The sequence below is a fragment of the Hippocampus comes genome, unplaced genomic scaffold, assembly GCF_001891065.2.
Source record: "Hippocampus comes isolate QL1 unplaced genomic scaffold, H_comes_QL1_v1.1 scaffold319, whole genome shotgun sequence".
Classification (NCBI taxonomy): domain Eukaryota; kingdom Metazoa; phylum Chordata; class Actinopteri; order Syngnathiformes; family Syngnathidae; genus Hippocampus; species Hippocampus comes.
In genome coordinates this window covers 969,124-989,256 of record NW_017806090.1, presented here as the reverse complement: position 1 = coordinate 989,256, position 20,133 = coordinate 969,124, and the positions used below count along the sequence as shown (strand labels likewise).

The 20,133-nt window shown below is 42.4% G+C and overlaps 2 protein-coding genes across 3 annotated transcripts; both read right to left on the bottom strand.

Annotated features, from left to right (window-relative positions):
* Positions 1–211: 211 nt before the first annotated feature.
* LOC109530814 (centrosomal protein of 290 kDa-like) lies at positions 212–15,163 on the bottom strand. 2 transcript variants are annotated; one of them, XM_019894709.1, is made up of 34 exons: positions 14,738–15,163; positions 14,375–14,452; positions 13,818–13,875; positions 13,703–13,749; positions 13,492–13,626; positions 12,897–12,950; positions 12,558–12,704; positions 12,295–12,477; positions 12,133–12,222; positions 11,332–11,454; positions 11,123–11,246; positions 10,668–10,852; positions 10,358–10,520; positions 10,162–10,262; positions 10,031–10,097; positions 9,256–9,404; positions 8,854–9,180; positions 8,421–8,682; positions 7,611–7,723; positions 6,775–6,948; positions 6,022–6,168; positions 5,648–5,755; positions 5,158–5,357; positions 4,871–5,084; positions 4,357–4,494; positions 3,409–3,621; positions 3,050–3,192; positions 2,854–2,952; positions 2,210–2,312; positions 2,007–2,141; positions 1,751–1,828; positions 1,166–1,224; positions 556–641; positions 212–482 (listed from the first exon to the last, which is right to left on the bottom strand). In XM_019894709.1, exons 1-34 carry the CDS (start codon positions 14,840–14,842, stop codon positions 394–396), a joined length of 4,497 nt encoding a protein of 1,498 aa, XP_019750268.1. In that variant the 5' UTR covers positions 14,843–15,163; the 3' UTR covers positions 212–393. The 2 variants fall into 2 exon arrangements, with proteins under 2 accessions (XP_019750268.1, XP_019750269.1); XM_019894710.1 differs by having other exon boundaries at positions 14,375–14,448; positions 14,738–14,818.
* Positions 15,164–15,621: 458 nt separating this feature from the next.
* Positions 15,622–19,864, bottom strand: rlig1 (RNA 5'-phosphate and 3'-OH ligase 1). Its single transcript, XM_019894878.1, has 7 exons — positions 19,606–19,864; positions 18,919–19,036; positions 18,742–18,837; positions 18,347–18,463; positions 17,982–18,182; positions 17,392–17,561; positions 15,622–17,278 (listed from the first exon to the last, which is right to left on the bottom strand). The coding sequence occupies exons 1-7, from the start codon at positions 19,693–19,695 to the stop codon at positions 17,090–17,092; spliced, it is 981 nt and encodes a 326-aa protein (XP_019750437.1). The 5' UTR covers positions 19,696–19,864; the 3' UTR covers positions 15,622–17,089.
* Between the last annotated feature and the right edge of the window lie 269 nt (positions 19,865–20,133).

Genomic DNA, 20,133 nt, shown 5'->3' with positions numbered 1-20,133 from the left:
GTTTCAAAATGGGGCTACTAGTTATGGAATGTTTAGAGTTTCAAAGGGCCTCAAAATTATGGTTAGGGTTCTCAAGTTTTTAAGTAACCTTAAAAAATGGCGTTATGAGTTAGGTTAGCTCCATCCTTCCTTTGTTCCTTTGCACTCTGGTAGTTAGGTCAGGTATGCTCTGGGTGATCAAATAATGAATGTTGCAATGTGCCTGTTATATGATAAAATACCAAATTTATCATCAACCAATTTAAAATCTAAAATGACCTAAAAAATTGTTTATTGCACAAACCGTCCAACGTCACAAATGAAGCATGTTTACCATTATTACAAGAAAACTACAGAGAATTCCCCCTGTTATCATCTGATTGGGAATGAAAAATACTTTTGAGTGGGGACAAATTATGAATCAGTGAAATCCTTCCTGTCACTTTCAAAGTTGCTTTTTGCAGTTTCAGTTGCCTGCTTGGGACTTCTTGGCTCCTTGGTATCTAAGTGAAAAAGTAAATGCTTAGAATCATTTTTAAAAAATGGACTAGAGTATACCGCGTTCGGGAGTGTCACCTATGTTGCTAGGAGGGATCTCTCCATTTGGATCGCTGGTCTTGCCTGGCTTTTGTTCTCGTGCCGCGTTGTCTTTACTCAGCTTGCTATTGACACAAATGGAAGCTGTTTTTTAAGCGATTATTTATGGGTTTTTGAAGTTTATAAGCCAAGTCTGAATTTAGAGTCTACACACCACTGTTCAAATGCCATTTTTGTGTTGTGAAAAAAATATCCCATGATAATTTATAAGCAACAAAAATAAACAAAAAAACAACTAAGATAACGTAACTGTACTGGAAAATCATCACTTTTCAGGAGACCCCCAAAACAGCATATTTGTTCATCCATTATCATCACATCATCAAAGAAAGCAATTTTCAACACCTTTCAGTCATTTGTAAAAATATAAGTAATAAATAACAAATGTAATAAATAATGTGTGAATACCGTGCCACCTACACTCACTACCATACCATTTCGCCTATTACATCATGAATTTTAATTCACCAAAATGGATGGAAAATGACAAGGTGTGGGTGAATATTTTGGTGTCAGTTTGACAGTGAACGTCAAATGGGAGTGACGTTCATTAAAAAAAATAAATAAATACATTAAAAAAAAATCCTACTTGACTGCTGTGTCATCTGTGTCCACCCCCACGTTGTCAGCAATGTTAAACGTATCCGCCTGAAAATCAAACAAGAAATGCACACACTATTTTGAGACCAATAAATGAAATATTCCAAACGTTGCAGTTGCATGTATGCTTATATCTTATATTTTATATTGCATTCTGTACTGTGTACAGTTCATTTTTTAATTTATTTTGTGCATGCAAAGACTTCGTTTTCTTTTTCTAATTTCACCCCTCCTATTTTGCTGCTGTAGATTGTGAATTTCTCCGTTGTGAGACAAATAAAGATTATCTTATTTTTATTGACTCGCTATTCACCCTTACAGTGGATTTTGGCAAGTGTAGCCTTTCGTCTGAGAGCTTTCACAAAATATGCCATTTATCATTTATGAATGACAGCCACTTTACCTCCATTTTCAGGATCTTACAAGTATTTGAAATGCAGCTATGTGTGTGTACATATATTGGTCATTATTTTTTTTTCCAACTCTCTTTTGGAGATGTGAAGCGAGGCAAGACCACAAGCAACTTCCTCACCGTCCAAATACTTCACCAGTACACAATATCATTTCCACGTACTTTACGTGTATGAGAAAGACTTTCAGGATTGTCATTCTTCAGTGCACTGCACAGCTGCTCCAGACTTGCAACTTTACGCTGAGGAAATAAACAAATAGAAACTAGTGTGAATTACATCAAAGTAAATCGTATCGCAATTACATCAGAATTAAGAGCATTCTAATTGGAATGACTTGTTTTTGTCGAATTATTGATTTTATGTTCGTGTTGAAACGTTGTTTTGAAATAATTGTTCCGTTGTTTCTTTCATCTGTACCTTGAATCTCGGCAGGTCTATGTTGGCTTGCGCGAGCTGGAGGCGCAGCTCCAGATTCTCAGAGGCTAGCTTGAGGTTCTCTTTCTTGAGGTATCCGTCACTTGGCGAGGGAGCTTCAGCATCTTTCTTTGGCACCTGAAGCGGACGCAACATCCAAATGGGCCAAGGCTCGGGAACAAACACAAAACAAAACAACAACTCACAAGCGGTGACGCCGAAGACTTGTTCGAAATGTGCTCTTCTAAGGATCGCAGTCTCTCCTCCAGGGACTGGTTCTTTTCCTCGGCATTCACAGGCTGTTGTGGCCTGCAAGATTATTAATACAGTATTCACGATTTTAATAGTTTGCGAGTAGCGAGTAACGAGGCACACTGGTGGAAAACAGTAAAAGGTGTGAAATTTGCAAAATGCTTTGCATTGGGAAGAGTAACACCATGATAGCCTATGAGGGCATATATTAAGAGCAAAAATATTAATTGATATTAATATTTTATAAATATATATACACATTAATATTATATAAGTACATAAAAACAAAAAAACGTGTTGAATTTACTCAATTTTATTTCGTCAAGTGGTTGCACAAAATAATATGTATATGTGTATATGTCTAAAAAATTATAGCTGATGATTTCATGTTGTGCAGCCATTTGACAAAATAAAATTGAGTAATTCGCATCATTTTTTTTCAGTATGTGCAGCAGGTCTACAATAAAGGATTGCATTCATCCAATGTGCGACTCGACATTGCCCTCTTGCCCAAAGACAGCTCGCATAACCTCCAACTAACCAGTAACCCAAATGAGAACAAGTGTTTTGTTGCTAGGACGGACGAACGGATGCATACTTGGCTGGGATCTGCTGAGTCTCCTTCTCTCCTCCCCGATCAGCCGTCACTGCCCTCGCTTTGGTCTTCTTCGGTGTTGCGTTCTTCTCTTGCTCCAGCCTGCGTAAACACAGTCGACGTGGTAGATCGAATCACAATTGATAGTTTGAATAAAAAGCTTTTCTCGTCCAGCTGGTAAACCAGTGGCCACACTGACTTGGCATAGAGGTCCTTTATAGAAATGAGCTGCCTGGTCAGGAAGAAGTTTTGTTCTTCCTTATCCTTCAGAAGGCGCTTGACCTTATCCAACCTGGACCGCCATTTCTTCGCCTCTTCCCACTGCATTACTTTTTCTTTGCTCTGGAAAAAGAAGTTTTCTGGATGAGCACCATAAAGTTGGAAGTGAAGAATGGTGCAAATTATAATGGTAGGTTGAATGGAATCACAGCAGCTTTATACGTATGGTGAACGTACGGCATCAGTGAATAAAGATATACAATGTGTCACGTCGGCCTTAGTGATGTGTGAGGCACCGCCCGAATATCCCGCGGCGTTACTGCACCCTCCTTAAACAACCTGAGCGGGGTCAACGCGGTTCTTGAGTTGCTTCTCCACCACACGGAACTCTTTTTCTTTCTCCTCCAATTGAGTGCGCAGCGCCTTCTGAACGCTGAGGCTCTTCAGCAGCCTCTTGCTGAGGTTGTCCACCTGAACCTTCAACTTGCTGTCATTCTTTCTGGATGAATCGTTTGCCGCTTCTAGTTGACTGCTCAGCTCCTGCACTTGAGCCTGCGTAGGAGACGAAGGCACACATCCGACGCTCACTCGATACGGGCCGTTATGTTCTTATGCAATGTGGGTTTTTTTCGGTTTTGCATTGATGCTGCGTGTGCATGCCGACTGCACTTTTCACCCACTCGCAGACGTAACTGTCTCCAGATTTAAAGGATAGCTCATGGTCACTGTCATAATACCGCTAGTCCAGTTGTAGGATTTGCGAGATGCATATCGCCAGCATGGGTTAATTTGAGTTTTTATGTTGAATACAACAAGATAAACAATAAAATCTGAAAAGAAAGAAGTTTGCCTGGATCATTTTTGTTGCGCCAAAATCAAGCCATGAATTGGAAAACAGACAAAAGAAAAAATACCTGAATCTGAATTACCCCGTGTATAGTAGAAGACGCTTCCTCATCTCAACTCCTAAATTAAAAGTTAATGAGCAGTTATTTCTTCATAATAGTGTGTTTTCACTTATTTCTCTATTGCACTACATGTATTTTTAAACACACGCTGATAAAATGGGATGTGTAACATTTTGGGGGGGCCGCTGAAACGGATTAATTTGATTTCCATTCATTTCAAGGGGAAACATTACCTCAGTCGATGAACATTTTGGATTCCAAACGAGGTCATGGAATGAATTCAATTCATTCTGAGAATGCACCGAGCTTGATGAATGACAATATTCACAGGCACATTGAAAATGTCCACAATGGCAATTTGGTGACATTTGAAGCTCACTTTCAAGTCTTTGGTGTGCTTGTCAACCAACTTCTGTATGTTGAGTTTCTCCTCGGTCTGCACTGTGTTCACCAAGACTTGTTGTTCTGAGGCAGACGCCACTTGGGCCCGCATTCCAATGAGAACTTTGCTGAGAGCCTGAGGAAACAAGCATGATGAGAGCGAATTTCGAATTCAATATCCAATATTTATGACAATAAAATTCAGGGTCACTTGCGCCAATGTACTGTCATTGTAACTCTGAAAAAAAATGAAAAGTGCCAGATTATCGGTTTAATGCCAATAAATCCCATTTCCCCAAAAATCTTTACTGAAATGTAAGAGGAACTGACCCGCGCATGTCATTTTCTGTGATATGTGATTTTGACAAAAGCAAACCAAACAGCAGTGAGCTTAATCCTCTGATTATTTCCCAATTGGCCCACTGAGGGAAACCATAATTGCGATGAGGCCTGAATGAAAATGCATTTGACACCGCTTTTGTAATGAACATCTTGAAAACGAGAATGAGAACCTTGATCTGTTTCTCTTTTTGGACCAGTTGCAGCTTGAGGCTTTCCACCATGTTCTTCAAGGTGTTGCTCGCGGACATAACGTTGGCCTCCTTTTGGCTCTCCAGCTCGTTCTGGAGGGAGTCCACCTCCTTCTTCAGATCTGCAATTTGGCTCCTTTGGTCTTTGGTCTCAAAACTCACATCTTCCAACTCCGCCGCGTGAGACCTCTTCAGTCTTCGTCAAATCGAACAAGTTACCACATGCGGGCTATTTGCAAGAAGAGAGAAAAATAAAACCAAACAATCACCTGGAGATCTCATCGGCGTGCTTTTTGGCTTGTATTTCCACGGTTGCCTTGTGTCGTTCCGACTCGGCGGCGGCCATCTTCAGCTTCCTGTTAACGGATGCGAGCAACACGTCCTGTTCGGCCACCATCTGCTCCAACTCACTCACGCGGTCCAGATGTTTGGTCGTCGAGGCGCCGATGCTGGGATTCTTCATTGCTTCCTGCGGGAGGGAAGCAAACAAGGAACACTGAAGGGTTCATTTGGATATTCACCGCCACCGCCATGACTGGGCTCCCTCAAACACACCTCTACAATATGAGTAGCAACAATTATCATCATGTATTTATGGCCTTTGGTTCTTCCGATTTCCCGAAAAAGGAGTGCCAGAGTCGAGGATTTTTGCTGTTTGCCTCAGGTGTTGGTGTCAAATCCCCGCGAATAGCAAAGGTCTACTGCAGTTATTTTGGGGATAGTCAGTAATGATGATGTTCAAAAAGTAAGAATCAGTACCGCTGCTTGCCGTTTGAGACGATCCAGGGCCATGTTGTTGTTGGAGTCCAACTTCTGATACAGCATCTTCATCTCGTCGGCGTGTGTTTTTATCATCTCTTCTTGATCCTGCAGACATCAACAACGATAGAACACCGTTTGCTAAAACGTGTATTGTTAGCTACGAGGTCCGCTAGCCCGAGACGGAGTTACATCGGAATAGCCATGTAGAAAGAGCGTTTATCTCAGTTCAAATTCATCCAGTGTAAATACCGCACACAATTTGTTGAGTCAAGGTTGTGGAAAACAAGAGTGGAGATTGTGGAGCATAGCAAAGGCTAAGCAAGGAAAAAGTATCAATCAAGTCGGACCGATACGCTTTGTGTCAAATGTACCTTTCCCACTTGCGTCAGTTGGTTCTGGTACTTTTTAATCACGTCTTCTTTATTGTTGAGTCGACGTTGGAGATCTTTGACGGACTTGTGTGCCAGCTTCAGGGCAGCATGGCTGTTTGCCTCTTCGCTGGACTTGCCTTGTAGTTTCTGGATGGAAAATGTCATTTTTAATGGTGTATTCACAAATAGGTGGGTCTCTGGATATTCCCTTTGTGAAATGAAACAGGAAAATATTTTCTCATTTTCCCATTTCTGAAAATGCATCGTCATGATGTTCCAATTCTGGGAATTGTGTTTTGCCATGTGTCCGCTGCATGCACCACAGCCACAAATCTACACACTAATTGACATGTGCATAAAGTCCTGCCTTTAATAGTGGAAATGTCAATTGTTTTTTTCAGGTCGTCACTCCTAAGACTCCACCATCCTACTCCCTCGAGGCTATACGTCCAGAAGCCACTTGTCTGGTCGCAACTCGCTAGCTACACTCGTGAGCGTCATACTAATGGAAGACTTTCTTGCTATTTGGCGGATCATTTTATGGGGCATGCTTAATTTAACGGTCAAAAGACAAGGCTGTCCCTCCTAACAGTCAAATTTCAGCAAGGAATTGGGTGTGTGCTGCAATTTCTGATCTTTGGATAGCTGGATCTTAGATAAATACATTTCACAGACACGTTAAGACACCTGGGAACCATTTTAAAATGTTGATTCCTGGCAGATACAAATGGGAGCTGGGTGGGAAAGTCGTACCTCTTCCAAACATCTGCAGGTTTCCTTCATCTCTTGAAGCCTCTGCTCCTGATTGTCAAGCTTCCTCCTGGTCCTCCTGCTCTCCTGTTCGTCCTTCGTCCTCTCCTGAATGGCTTTCGCATGCTCCTCTTGGAGGCTCGCCACCATGTCACTGGCAAAGACCTTCAGGTTATGCTAATAAGGAATAGGAGGTGGTCAAAATCATGGGGAATAACTCAAACAAAAGATTGTCATGGGTCAATTCATGTTTAGCTAGCTGCTTTCGCTAACAACATGGCTAGTTTACAAAAGCAGCGCATGTTGCCAAGTTAACAACTGGTCGGAGGAAATCATTTCTCAAAGCTTGTGTGGTATCATGAGAGACAAAGCAAATTCCTCCCAAATTGCTGCAGTTGATGTAAATAAGTTTATATAACGCAACATACAATTTTACAAAAATTGTAAAAGTATTATTCCTGAATATTTATTTTACTTTCAACCACTCGACATGTTCAGTGGCATCAGTGCTATGCATACACATATAGTTCTTATTTTTTTCTTTGTATTTTTGCCCTCTATGGACAATAAAAGCGGTATTGTGCTATGACCAAAACATAAATATAAATCTATATAAATAAAACATGAATTGGAATATTTCATAATCACACAATTTTTACGCTTTGTCTTTGATTTAAAGATGACAATACGCAAAAATCTACAAAAATTGTAGAAATTGTAACACATGGGTTACGAGAGTGGTGGTAAATTTGGTGGTGTGGGTGGGCCTTCATTTTTTTTTTAGGTGGAGGGGGGACATTTAAGCCATATTGCCAGCTCCATGCCATGTTGGTGCTTACATTGGTCAGCTTTTTCAGACTGGGGATACTCGAGGTGTCTTTAGTCTTCAAGGCCTGGAGGACGTCTTTAAGTGCGGCCTCCAGGTCACCTTTCTCTTTGGAGAGCTGCTCCACTTTTAGGCAACACACACAGGAGAAGACCACATGAGTGAAAAAAAAAGAGTGCATAGACATCCACAATGACTTACATGTATATATTGTAAGAAAGCGTCTGGGGATAGATATCATAGAACTGTTGCTGATGTAAATTCTCTGTGGGCCGTAGTAAAGAACAAAGCAGGCCATGTGTGGCCCATGGACCACATTTTGCGAATCCTCACATGCATGCAGTTATGAACAAACAAATGGTCCACTGATAATATAATTGTCAAAAAGGTAATAGGGCGGCACGGTGATCGACTGGTTAGCATGTCCGTCTCACAGTGCAGAGGTTGTGGATTCGATTCCAGGCTCTGCCCTTCCTGTGTGGAGTTTCCATGTTCTGCCCGTGCCTGCGGGGGTTTTGTCCAGGTCCTCCGGTTTCCTCCCACATTCCAAAAACATACATGGTAGGTTGATTGAACATTCTAAATTGTTTCTAGGTGTGATGGCGAACGTCAATGTTTGTTTGTCTATGTGTGCCCTGCAATTGGCTGGCGACCAGTTCAGGGTATAATCCGTCTATTGCCCGGAGACGGCTGGGATAGGCTCCAGCACGCCCGTGACCCTCGCGAGGATAAAAGCAGTTCAGGTAATGGATGGATATAAAAAGGTAATATTAATAAAGGTTTGGCAAAAGGAACCAAAATGCAGGATAACAACTGTAATTACGTTTAAACTGGAACTGGCGCTTGTAGAGTTCTGCCTCCCTCTTTGACATGGTCACCGCTTCTTCCCTAACATGAGATTTGTTGAGTTCTGCCTCCCTCTTTGACAGGGTCACCGGTTCTTCCCTAACATGAGATTTGTTGAGTTCTGCCTCCCTCTTTGACACGGTCACCGCTTCTTCCCTAACATGAGATTTGTTGAGTTCTGCCTCCCTCTTTGACACGGTCACCGCTTCTTCCCTAACTTGAGATCTGTTGAGTTCTGCCTCCCTCTTTGACACTGTCACTGGTTCTTCCCTAACTTGACACTTGTAGAGTTCTGCCTCTCTCTTTGACATGGTCACCGCTTCTTCTCTAACTTGAGATCTGTTCAGTTCTGCCTCCCTCTTTGACACTGTCACTGGTTCTTCCCTAACTTGACACTTATAGAGTTCTGCCTCCCTCTTTGACAGGGTCACCGCTTCTTCCCTAACTTGAGATTTGTTGAATTCTGCCTCCCTCTTTGACAGGGTCACCGCTTCTTCCCTAACTTGAGATTTGTTGAATTCTGCCTCCCTCTTTGACAGGGTCACCGCTTCTTCCCTAACTTGAGATTTGTTGAATTCTGCCTCCCTCTTTGACAGGGTCACCGCTTCTTCCCTAACTTGAGATTTGTTGAATTCTGCCTCCCTCTTTGACAGGGTCACCGCTTCTTCCCTAACTTGAGATCTGTTGAGTTCTCGCTCCCTCTTTGACATGGTCACCGCTTCTTCCCTAACTTCAACCTGAAAACAGAAGATCATGCCTTGTTTTGTTTTTTGTTGCTGTTGTTGTTTTTTTTTTTTTTTAAAAGTGCCAACCTTGGGACACAATTTTTCTTTCAACATGTCAAACATGGGTTGCGGCTCTTCGATCGTGGGTGTGGTGATGTTTTGCGTCGGAGTTGGGAGCCATTTTACAGTGTGGATGACATCGTCATCGTCCTCCTCCCACATGGATGGTGGCAGCCCTGAGAAGAGACAAATTCAGGTCAAGACTGAAGACAAAAACTAAACAAAGCGCTAAAACGTTTTAAAAATTGGATCAAAATCCCTACAAATAGTTCTTTTCTGAAAGACCACTCCCTAATGGCCCTAAAATGTCCACCTTGAACCAAAATAGCTACCCCAGCGCATTTCACTGTGCACTTGTTTTTTTGGGAGGGAGGGTTCAAGATTCATCCCTTCTCCATGGAGCGAGGACCTCGAAAGTGGCAAGTATCGAAATGAGATGAGCCCCAAGTTTTCAAAGTATGTGACCATGTTGTGGTTTTCTATGTAACATCTGCCTGGTGAGCCTGTTGTGCATTTTCGCTAGCTTTATTGGAGTTAAAGATCATTTATGACCATTTTTTAGGGGAATGAATTTGCCTTAAAAAAGTTATTTGTGATTGGGTGAACCTGTAACATAAAAGGCGTATGCTGAGTAGGGGTAGTTTACTAAGTGCTGCTGTTTTTGTTAGCAACAGAATTCAAAGGGGCTCAGTTGAACTCTCTCATGCACGTGTGTGAACAAGAACATCTACGAAATGAGATCGTGACCGATTTCCACTTTTGAATAGGAAAATTTGAGGGAGGAACAAATGGATAGTTCAACCTCTTTGTTTGGCGAGGTGTCGAACTTGTTTCTTCATCGCTAGTCGCTCCTCTTCAAGACGTTCAATCTGAACAGGAAGTGAGCATAAACAGAAAAAAAAATAGTTGTTATGAACTTTGGCTTGTACTTACCTCTTTCGTCAGGACTTCATTTTCGGCTTTGTACTGCCGTTGTTTCAGACCTCTGGCTCGCCTGAACTCGCTCAGGTCAATTTGCTGGCTGGGCTCATAGCCTTTGAAAAGAAACCAAAGAGAGTTGCGGAATTGTTGTCGTAATGTGATTTAAAAAAATAAATAAATAAAAGAATTTTTTTTTAAGAAACATCACCGAGTCTTTCCCGGAAGTCCTCATTTTCCTCAATGAGCTGGTTGATTGTTATGTACACTTGGTTGTTCTCTTTGGTCACGGCCTCTAACTCCAACTCTCCCCTTTGGATTTGAATTTTACACTCCTTAATCTCGTTGATGGCTTCTTCCAGGCCGTAAATGCCCTGGAATACAAAGAAAGTGCCCTCCATCATGAAACATCACCAACTAATTTTGTCTTTGAGCTTTTCACAATAACTCTGAAAGGATTGAACACGCAGCGACACCGATGGTATCGCATGCGCGTCTTTGGTGTGTTGTCGTCCACTTACACGCTCATACGCTTTCAGGCGCTTGGAGACCTCGATGAGCTCCCGATCTTTTTCCTCTGCGTGATCTTCCGCTTGTTTCAAAGCCTCCTCCGCTTCTGTTGCTCTCATCTCGGCAGCGTCCCACTTGGACAAAAGCTCCTCCGTCTTTCTCTCCTGGACCATTGCTTGAGTGTCCATAAATGCACCTATAAATTGTATTGCATTGTATATTTTTCAATGAATCGGTAATCTGTATTTTTGTTTTCCAAAAGTCAGCATCAGCCGCAAAAAAATCCGTATCGGTCGAGCCCTAGTTTTTTCAGTCCAATAAGCAGTTAAGGATAAAATGGACAAACTGGTATGTGTTCATTATGTGTTCATTGAGGAGACTTATACTCATACAGCGCCAAATCCATTTTAAGAACCAATTTTCATCACGGCTGGCTTTGTCGTGTTCAGGAACTCGAATCACTCACTTCCGCCTCCCTTTTTGGGCACCTTCAGACTTTCCATGAAGAGTGTCTGCTTCTTCATTTCGTCTGTGTACTGCTCCACTTGCTCCCTCAGCGTCTTAATCTGATTATCTCGCTCCTCTAAAGCCTGCCGAGCATTTGTTCGTCGACATTTGTCTTCATTAGGGGCATATTCAGGAGAGGACGCCAGAGTAAAACAGTCGCCACCATACCTGCTCCAAGGCAAGACTGTTGTTTCTGTCCATGTCCAGCTGGGCTAGGCGCAACTTCTGCTGAAGGTCACGGATCATCTGCTGGTACAACATAATCTCCTCATCCTTTTCCGACAGCACTTTCTGTGAATAAATATCAAATCATCAAGGCTCCACAGCAGCAATGCGGGTTCACACATCTGCTTACCCGTGAGGACAAAGACATTTGCAACTCGTTCAGCAACTGAATGGATTTCTTCTGCCCTCGTGGAGTTTACTTGTTCAATGTCATCACTCAGTTCTTTTGTTTTTTTTAGGTGGCAGTCAAGTCAAAAAGCTTCTTTGCAATCATATGTGGCCTCATGAATGTAAATTTTAGATTCTGATTGATTTTTGTGTTCATGGAATAAGAAATAAAAAGATTAATCCACCCGTTTTGGATGGTTGCTTGATAAAATGGCCGCTTCAAACCAAAATGGCTGACTCATCATGTCTCTGTAGGCTTGGCTTCTTTAAACTTTTTGTCGGCCGACTCATGACAGAACGACGACCAAATTTCACGTTGCTAAGTTAAACTGGAGTTAGGGGCTGAATTTTGAAATAGATCTTGGCGGCACGACCTAACCAATTGCAAGTACCGGTAGCTTATTTTTGAAGGGCCACCGAAAACACACAAAATGATCCTAAAATGGCTCACTTCAAACTAAAATGGTCAATTTCTGTTTCTGTTGCATGACTTCTTGACACTTTTATATGGGCCTACCACCGTTCATGTTACGAACTGTAACAAGCTTCAGGGACGCAAAAAAGTGAACCACCAACCTTCCATTCCTCAACTTTGGCGTCCACTTCTGCCAAAATGGGGTCGTCCTCTTCCGCCATGTCAGTAATCTTCTGCGTCAGCTCTCTGACCTACACAGGAAGCACATGTCAGCAACATTGAAAACGTGTATAAAAAGTGTGTCTTTTGAGGACGGGGTTGACCTGGAGCTCGGCGCGATCCCTCTCTTTCCGCAGCTGGTCGGTCTCAGAGTCGCACTGGTGGACGGCCATCTTGATCTGGTTGTACTCATCACTCATCTTCTCCATCTCCTTGGTGGATTCCATCACACATTTCTGCATGCGGAGGTTGTCCGCTTTCAGCCGCAAGATTTCGTCCTCCGCTTGCTTAAAAGAAAAAAAAAAAAAAAAAAGAACACCACAAGTCTGATCACCGATGTAAAGACAAGAGGTGGTGAGTCGGGTACCTGAAGTTCGTCCATGCATTGGGAGAGCTGTCGGTTGGCCAAGATGAGCTTCTGCTGAGTCTCTGCGGTCTCCTCTTTGGACACATCCGACTCCTTAAGCTCCAACTCGCCGTGATAAAAGTCGACGTCCTGCTGGAGCTGCGTGTTCTGACCCAGGACACGTTTACTTTTAGATGACATCGCGGCAAACAAGACTTTGGATTCAAGCTCAAACAGGATGTTTTTTTTTCCTCGATGTATTCTTTGATCGATCCGCCAACTCAATTCCATTTCATGCTTGTGTTTACTTTTCAGCACCAACCGAGTTGTGTGATTGGTCAGCCAGGCCGTATGTCGTACCTCTCTTTTCAACATCTTCAGGTCTTCCTCCGCAGACTCCGCTCGCAAAAATAGCTATAGAAAATATCAAGGGAAAATGGCATTTACATTTTTTTGGGGGAATACTTTATGATGAAGTTGGAATAACTATTTCTCTTTATATTGTTTCCTATTGTGGGGGAAATAACCAGCAGTCCATAGTTACTGTTCTGTAAATTAATTAAATATTAAAACTGTATTTAAACCTTTAATTATTCGGCTAAGGCAGTTGATTACAGATTCTCATTTGTAATGCAAATCTGGCAGCAGATAGCAGAGTAAAACAAATCTGGACCACTGAGCCCCTGAAAGATTGAGAAACCAATAACACTGGACCGTGTCTTTGTTATTTTGACCATTTTTCATTTTCTGCAAATAAATGCTCGAAATCACAATTTGAAAAATCACATATTAGGAACGTGTAATTCCTGTCATCAGTTTATAAAATAAAACAGTTCTCTTTTATCAAACATCGACGTATAAATAGCAAGATCAGCGACAGGGATGATTTTGCAGCGATCCCTTCATTTTGTCCAGAACTGTAAAAGATAGAATGTAGCTAACAGCGTGTTCATACCTTCTCCGACGTCTTCTTCTCTCTTTTTATTTCTTTCTTCAGCTGGTTGACCATCTCCTCCTTGCGCCCCAGCTGGCCCTTCAGCTGCCGGATTTCATTCCTCAGAAAGCGGTTTTCTGGACCAGTGCCGGCATACTGGGGTGTAGTTAAGAGCGCCGACATATGAATTGATATTCCACCGACGAGATATGAGCATCCTCACGGGATTCACCGTTAGTTCTTCCTCCAGTCTGGACACCTTGGTGAGAAGCGTGTTTTCTGCACAGCACAGGGAATCATTGGAACCCATGTCAACATGGCAAAAGTCGTTGAGCATGCGTACAAACCATTTTTCTCTTGCTCTTCAACTAACTGTTCGGCCAAAGTCGCTTCCTGATGTTTCATCTGAGGAGACAAGGTCGCAATTACCACAGGTGGGCATTTTCAATCCGTCAGTGAGCCGCCGTCAGCGTTTCGGGCCGGCCCAGTCCGTCCGAGTCGTCGGCGAAAGGCAAACGGTGCCGAGAACGGATTTACCGGAACTACTTCACATGCAGCCAAACATAACACATTAAGTACACGTGCAGTACCTGCTGTTGGCCACAGCTCACGCTCACAGATTTACATGTAAACTCGACAACGTTACATGCCACAGCCCCGGCCCTGCCTCTTAAAGGCACATGGATGGAAACACACACACACACACACACACACACATACACACGCACACACACACACACACACACACACACACACACACACACCTTTGAAACGCATCCTTTTCCCAGCTATTTGAGGTGAGACAACAAGGCCTGGCGAATATCGGAGCAGAGTAACTCCAAGTATTTTAATGAAGTGTGAATGAATGCAGACGCAACAGATGAGAACACATGAGGTGGAGCACCTTGAGCAAGGCCTGAAACACTCGCAGTATGTGGACGACGTCCTCCTGAGCTTGCCGCTCCATCTCCCACTCTTCTGCCTCCAACACAAACACATCACAGAGGCCAAAGTAAGGAACACGTAACCGTTCAAATGATTCATTTAAACTTTGGAATGTTTTTTAATGCCAGCAGCCATGTCAAAAAAATATGATGTGCAGGTAATGTTGACCATGAAGCAAGTTGCGCTGCCAACAATCAGCAAGCAAGTAGGAGCTATGTTGTCCCGTAATATCAGCCCGTAGCAGCATCCACCTTGAAATAATCGCAAACACGTGCAGAATCGCAAATTCACGTGACACCGAAGCGAGTCTGCATATGGTTACCGAGGTGAGAAGGTCGATGAAGCTGTCCAGTTCATCCTTGTAACGCTCATGGAGGGTCGCTGGGTCCAGCTTCTTCACATCATCCCACTCCACAGCAGCGGGCATTTTGAGCTCTGAAATGTCCAAAACCACCAATAAAAAGGAAAAAATGAAAATAAACTTTGAGTTTCTTACTTTTCTATTCTATTATTATTCTATTCCATCGAGTTCTGCTCATAACTTTGATTAATCGCACTATATACATAAACAATACATTCCACTGCCTATGTTCTTGTGGCTTTGCCTTTATGACATCATGGAGACCAGGTTAGTAATATGGATGTCCTTCCTATGAAATGATAAAAATGTCTCAACATTAGTGGTGTAGTGGTACCTTGACTTTTAAGCGCTCTAAGCTTGTCTTCATGAAAGGCATGTAAGATACAGATAGATAGATGTTAAAAAACTCATTCAATAAATTATCACAAATAGAGAAAAAACATTTTTATTCATCCTTATTTCCAAGCTACTATTGTTCGCATTTCAACATTATTCTTAAATGAGCAACAGGAACTCACACTAGGTTACTTTTACAGCAGCCGTTAATTTTTTTAAATAATTCATGACAAAGTGTGTCAATTGTAGGTGTATTGTAATTAGTATTATAGATTAAAACTTCTTCAAGAGTTCTTGAACCTGACCTGAATCGATGTTCAATTTCTAAGAATCTAAGCACTGATTGGTCAGTTCCATTTATACAGCCAATCACAGGTGGTCATACTAAAACGTCACGATTACGCTTTATTTAGCTTAGCCGCTTAACCTGGCCCCGAAATTGACGAAACTAGTAATTTCAATTCACATAAATTTTAGATATTACTCAAACAGGCATTCGCATTAAATTACTTTGAAAACTGATATTTATTATTTTCTGTGTTGCAGAAAGTTACAACAATTTGTGAACTTATCAAACCAATGTGGTACATGTTAACCTCATCTGTGTCAAAATAGCAAGCCATGCTTACATAACCATAAAACATCTTTTCCTCGGCAGGCTCAAGGGAGTCGCTCCAAGCTGACCTTCGACAAGAGATTAACGGTGATTTACCACGCACCAGATATGCCAAATACAGTTCTAATTTATCATCAGATTGATAGAATTTGTCTTCATTTGATAAGGTCAAATAAAAATCTATTCCCACCAGAGCCTCTTGTCTGGTTGTGTTGAGATGATATCCAGAGTGAAGTATGGCGAAGAGGGAGTACATCTTGTCTAGTTTTGGGCGTGTAACAACCAATGAATCACAATGAGAAGCTCTTGTTTACTCTTAGGGCAATATGGTTACACATTTAAACAGGGTAGATATAAACAATGAATTGGAACAACTTTCTCTGTTTAAAAAAACAAAAACTGCGTCATTTAGTAGCAAAATATTCAAACTCAATATTACTTCTATCAAGGAGGTAATGTTTTCAGTCAGGTTGAGCCATTACGGAATGTCTTGTATTGAGCCATGACGGAATGTCTTGTATTATTATTGTTAATGTTGAAACATTGTAATCATGCACAAAACTGAGAATAATTGGAATAGTAAACAGGGCATTTTTCTCAAAAAGTGGCTGCAGCAAACTGATAGTGTCGCTCCACAATGTTGCGTGCGTCCACGGTTATGTTCCAGCAACTTCAGTCCATTTTACTCGGATTCGACGTTTATGGCATCTTTCATGTGTTCATGTTCCAACAGACTGACATGCAATCATTTCACAAGTTGTGTTTGTGGTCATGTTTACAATCCAGCTAGCAATTATTTGTTGGGCCCAATCTACAGTATTAAAAGACAACGTCTTTGGTGATAATTAGCACTTCGGTAGAGTCTGAGAAGCGGTGGCTCCATTTGTTCCAAGCAATCTGAATCTGCAGTATTAAAAATGATCTCGTGTAGCGTCGAGACAGTGTCTTTATTGACGATTAGTATTGCCATGGACTTCAACCTATGGTTGCTCCACAATGTTGCGTACGTCCCATTTTTATCTTCCAAGGAGCTTCACGACATTTTCTTCTCCTGGAATTTGCAGAGAAGCTGCCTTTAACAATGATTTGTGTTCTCCAAGACTCTGACTTATGGTAGTTACACAATTTTATGTCCAATGTGAAGTATTTGAAATGATCGAATATTGCGTCTTTAATGACAATAAGCCTTCCACTTGAGTCTCATATGTGGCCATGCCACAATGTCGTGTGTCATATTCCTGGCACGAATTGCAGAAATACAACAAAAGGAAATATTAAGTTCCATTTGGCAGCCATGATTTAAAAAAAAAAAAAAAAAAGTGTGAATGCTTCTCTGCCTTTGGATATGCTGTAGATTGTTTTCACAAGTCAAAGTGGATGTCGCGCAGACCGCTGAAACAGTGTCCATTGAGGTGGGATAATGACGCAAACAGGCTCTTGCTGTTGTCGCCCGCTGCAACCGCTGTCCCACCTACACGGACCACCACTGGCTTGCTGCCCAGGTGAGTGTTCCCTGCTGGCCACTCCAGGCCCAGGTGGTGGCGGTGAACCTGCCGAGAGAGAGAATATCCTCAAAATAGTGTATAACAAGGAGCACAAAGTGACAATGTATTCGTAGTCTACAATAGCTTCTGCCGCTTAGCTGCAAGTGCCGCCACCTCACCTTAAATAGCGAGCCGTCACCACAGTGCCACACAATACCCTCCACAAGACCCTCGGGGCTGCTGCAGAACCACGAGTAGAGCTGCTCGAAGTTTACCCGTGGAGGGTTTTGGATGCGGACACTCCCGTGGGACACCAGCAAGTGGATGGGTTGCTTCTTGCATCCCAAGCCTGTCAAAACATGGTCATAAATTCATGACTACTGAACCAAATTAAAACATTGAGCGCACTACAATTTGTTTTTATTCCAGTGGGAGATGCTAGCTACTAGATACTGCAAAATATAGCCACAATTCATCAGATTAAATTGGTTTATGAGTGACAAATCACTGACTACCTGACTAAGATGATATCATAACTGCCACAGACCGACATAACGTAATGTTTCCACAGCACTAAGAGATACTTGCAACAAGATACCATTAAATGTGGCCACAACGTGGAGATTTGACTATGATTGATGGGTCAGAAAAGGTATGGTCATAAATCAAATGACTACTCAACTAAAATGACAAATCTATGGCCACTGAGCATCACAATTTGGATATTTCCGAGCCAATAAGACAAACGAAATTATAAAACAATGACTACCATAAGGGTTTCCATTGATGTTGGTGCCGATCAGCTCCAGAGTTTGTTCCTGGAGGTCCGTTAACGGCACAGCGGCGATTTCCAACGTGTCGTAATCGTTGTTGGCGGCGGGACGAAGAAGCAGCACCGTCCCGGCACCATAATCCACCGCGGATGAGTGCCAACAGTACTGCTTGTTGCCATCTTCCACCGGAACCCAACCTGACATTTACAGGAAAACATTGTGCCGTTGTTTTGGGCATCATTTCAGTCTAAAAGGCTTTCGTACGAAGCGCCTTGTATGCCTTTTTCCATGTCGCTGTTCCGAATAAACGGCATTGACATGAAATGAAGCCCCTTTCATAATGTCTGTAAAGTCAGCAGACCTGGAATGTGTCCATGTTCATCAGGGACGGGATGACCGTTCTGATGTTTGACTCGGTGAGCCGGGATCCATGTGTCCGGCACCGTCTTAAAGTCTTCTTCCACATTCCACGTAAAACCTGGAACACAGTCCACAAAAACCTTTCTAAGACACTAAGAGCCTACGAGCTATCACTAAATCAGGTGTGTTGCAGTAGGGAGAGATGGAAAAAGAAAAGCAGAATAACAGCCCTCAAGGACTGGAGTTTGCCCCCTGTGCATGAGAACGTCTGTCCAAATCGGATTTTGATGGATTGAATTGAGAAAAAGAAGTTAACAATAACCTGACTACAACCTCACAGACATACTCACAATTCATTTTTTCTCAAAGACTGGCTTGTGACGCTCACTAAGTTACCTTTGGAGCTCCTGTGAGCATACTGATATTTCTTGAATCTCTTCTCTGCTTGTTTATTGGCTTTCCTGTCCAGTCGAGCCCAGAGGTGCAGTTTCCCTGAAAGGACAGAGGGGGGGGGACAGATCTTTTACCACAATTGGCCAGAATGTGATGAGGGGTTTTGTCAGGAATTGTCACCTTTGTAGTGCGTAACGTAGCAGCAGGTGCCGTCCAGTTTCTCTGTGGCCAGTGCGCTGTTGATGTCAGCTTCCAGCACGTCAGGGTTCAATATGGTGGTGGCGACCATGTGAAATGGCTTAAAAAAAATAAAACATCAGCACAAGGAGAATCTTTGACTGAACCTCACATTTTTTGCCTTTTTTTACCCCAGAAAGCAACAATGTTCAAATGGCTCTGACAAGGTATTAAGGTATTCCATCTATTCCACTTTTGAGGTACTGTTTATTTGTAAGGGCCAAGGGGGGTATTTAACACCCATCATTCTAATGGCTGCGTAAGAAACAAACCACAATATACCATTTTGCAGGGTTTTGTGTGAAAAGCACCAATAAAAGCAGGTCCTTTTCTTTTAATCTTTTTTTTTTTCTTATTAAACACCTTTGAAAAAGGCTCATGACTCTGCCACTGCCTAATAAAGGGCGATGAGGTTTAACATGCAACATTCTGGTAATGAATGAGGACCATTTGCTTTCTACACGACAGAGTGGGTCAAAATCGTGACACTCGCTCGGACGTCACGCAAATTTAAGATTGTAGGACAGTTTCTGGCTCAAACCACTCACAATGACAGGCAATCAATCCCACGTTAACGTCGTTTAACACATTAGCTTCATCGTCGCTTTTTCTCGTCATGCACACACTCACTTGGCAGTCACGTTTCTTGGACGGTTCTTCTTTGACTTCCGTCATAAAAACACATGATACCTTCTGCTGAACCGAGCCGAGACGTCGCATATTGCTAGCCCTGCCAAAATAAATAACACTATTAAAATATACTATAATCGATTAGTATTCCGAGTAGGAGTGGAGATCCGTATTTTGATTGAAAGCCACCGTGAGTATTTCCGGACACGTGACGTGCCCCTTCTTCTACGATTCGTAGTGTAGTGTTACGTCACTTTTTGCTCTTCGCGCATGACAGGCGAGCTTTATAATATCTAAAATAATACTAGATAATAATATTGGCTTCCAGCGCGGTGACACGGGGGAGAGCAATGTTTTTTTTTTGTTGTTGTTGTTCTTGACAACCGGGGACGTGCCCCTTCTTCTACGATTCGTAGTGTAGTGTCACGTCACTTTTTGCTGTTCACGCATGACAGGCGAGCTTTATGATATCTGAAATAATACTAGATAATAATATTGGCCTCCAGCGCGGTGACACGGGGGAGAGCA

Excerpts from the sequence above, each read along its gene's own strand:
- LOC109530814 (XM_019894709.1), bottom strand. The coding sequence starts at position 14,842 with ATGCCCGCTGCTGTGGAGTGGGATGATGTGAAGAAGCTGGACCCAGCG. Across the intron at positions 12,478-12,557 it reads AATGCATGGACGAACTTCAG|CAAGCGGAGGACGAAATCTT; the intron begins GTACCCGACTCA and ends TTTTCTTTTAAG. Across the intron at positions 5,358-5,647 it reads GTCTCAAACGGCAAGCAGCG|GAAGCAATGAAGAATCCCAG; the intron begins GTACTGATTCTT and ends TCCCTCCCGCAG.
- rlig1 (XM_019894878.1), bottom strand. The coding sequence starts at position 19,695 with ATGCGACGTCTCGGCTCGGTTCAGCAGAAGGTATCATGTGTTTTTATG. Across the intron at positions 19,037-19,605 it reads CCAAGAAACGTGACTGCCAA|CCATTTCACATGGTCGCCAC; the intron begins GTGAGTGTGTGC and ends ATTTTTTTTAAG. Across the intron at positions 18,838-18,918 it reads CTACGTTACGCACTACAAAG|GGAAACTGCACCTCTGGGCT; the intron begins GTGACAATTCCT and ends CTGTCCTTTCAG.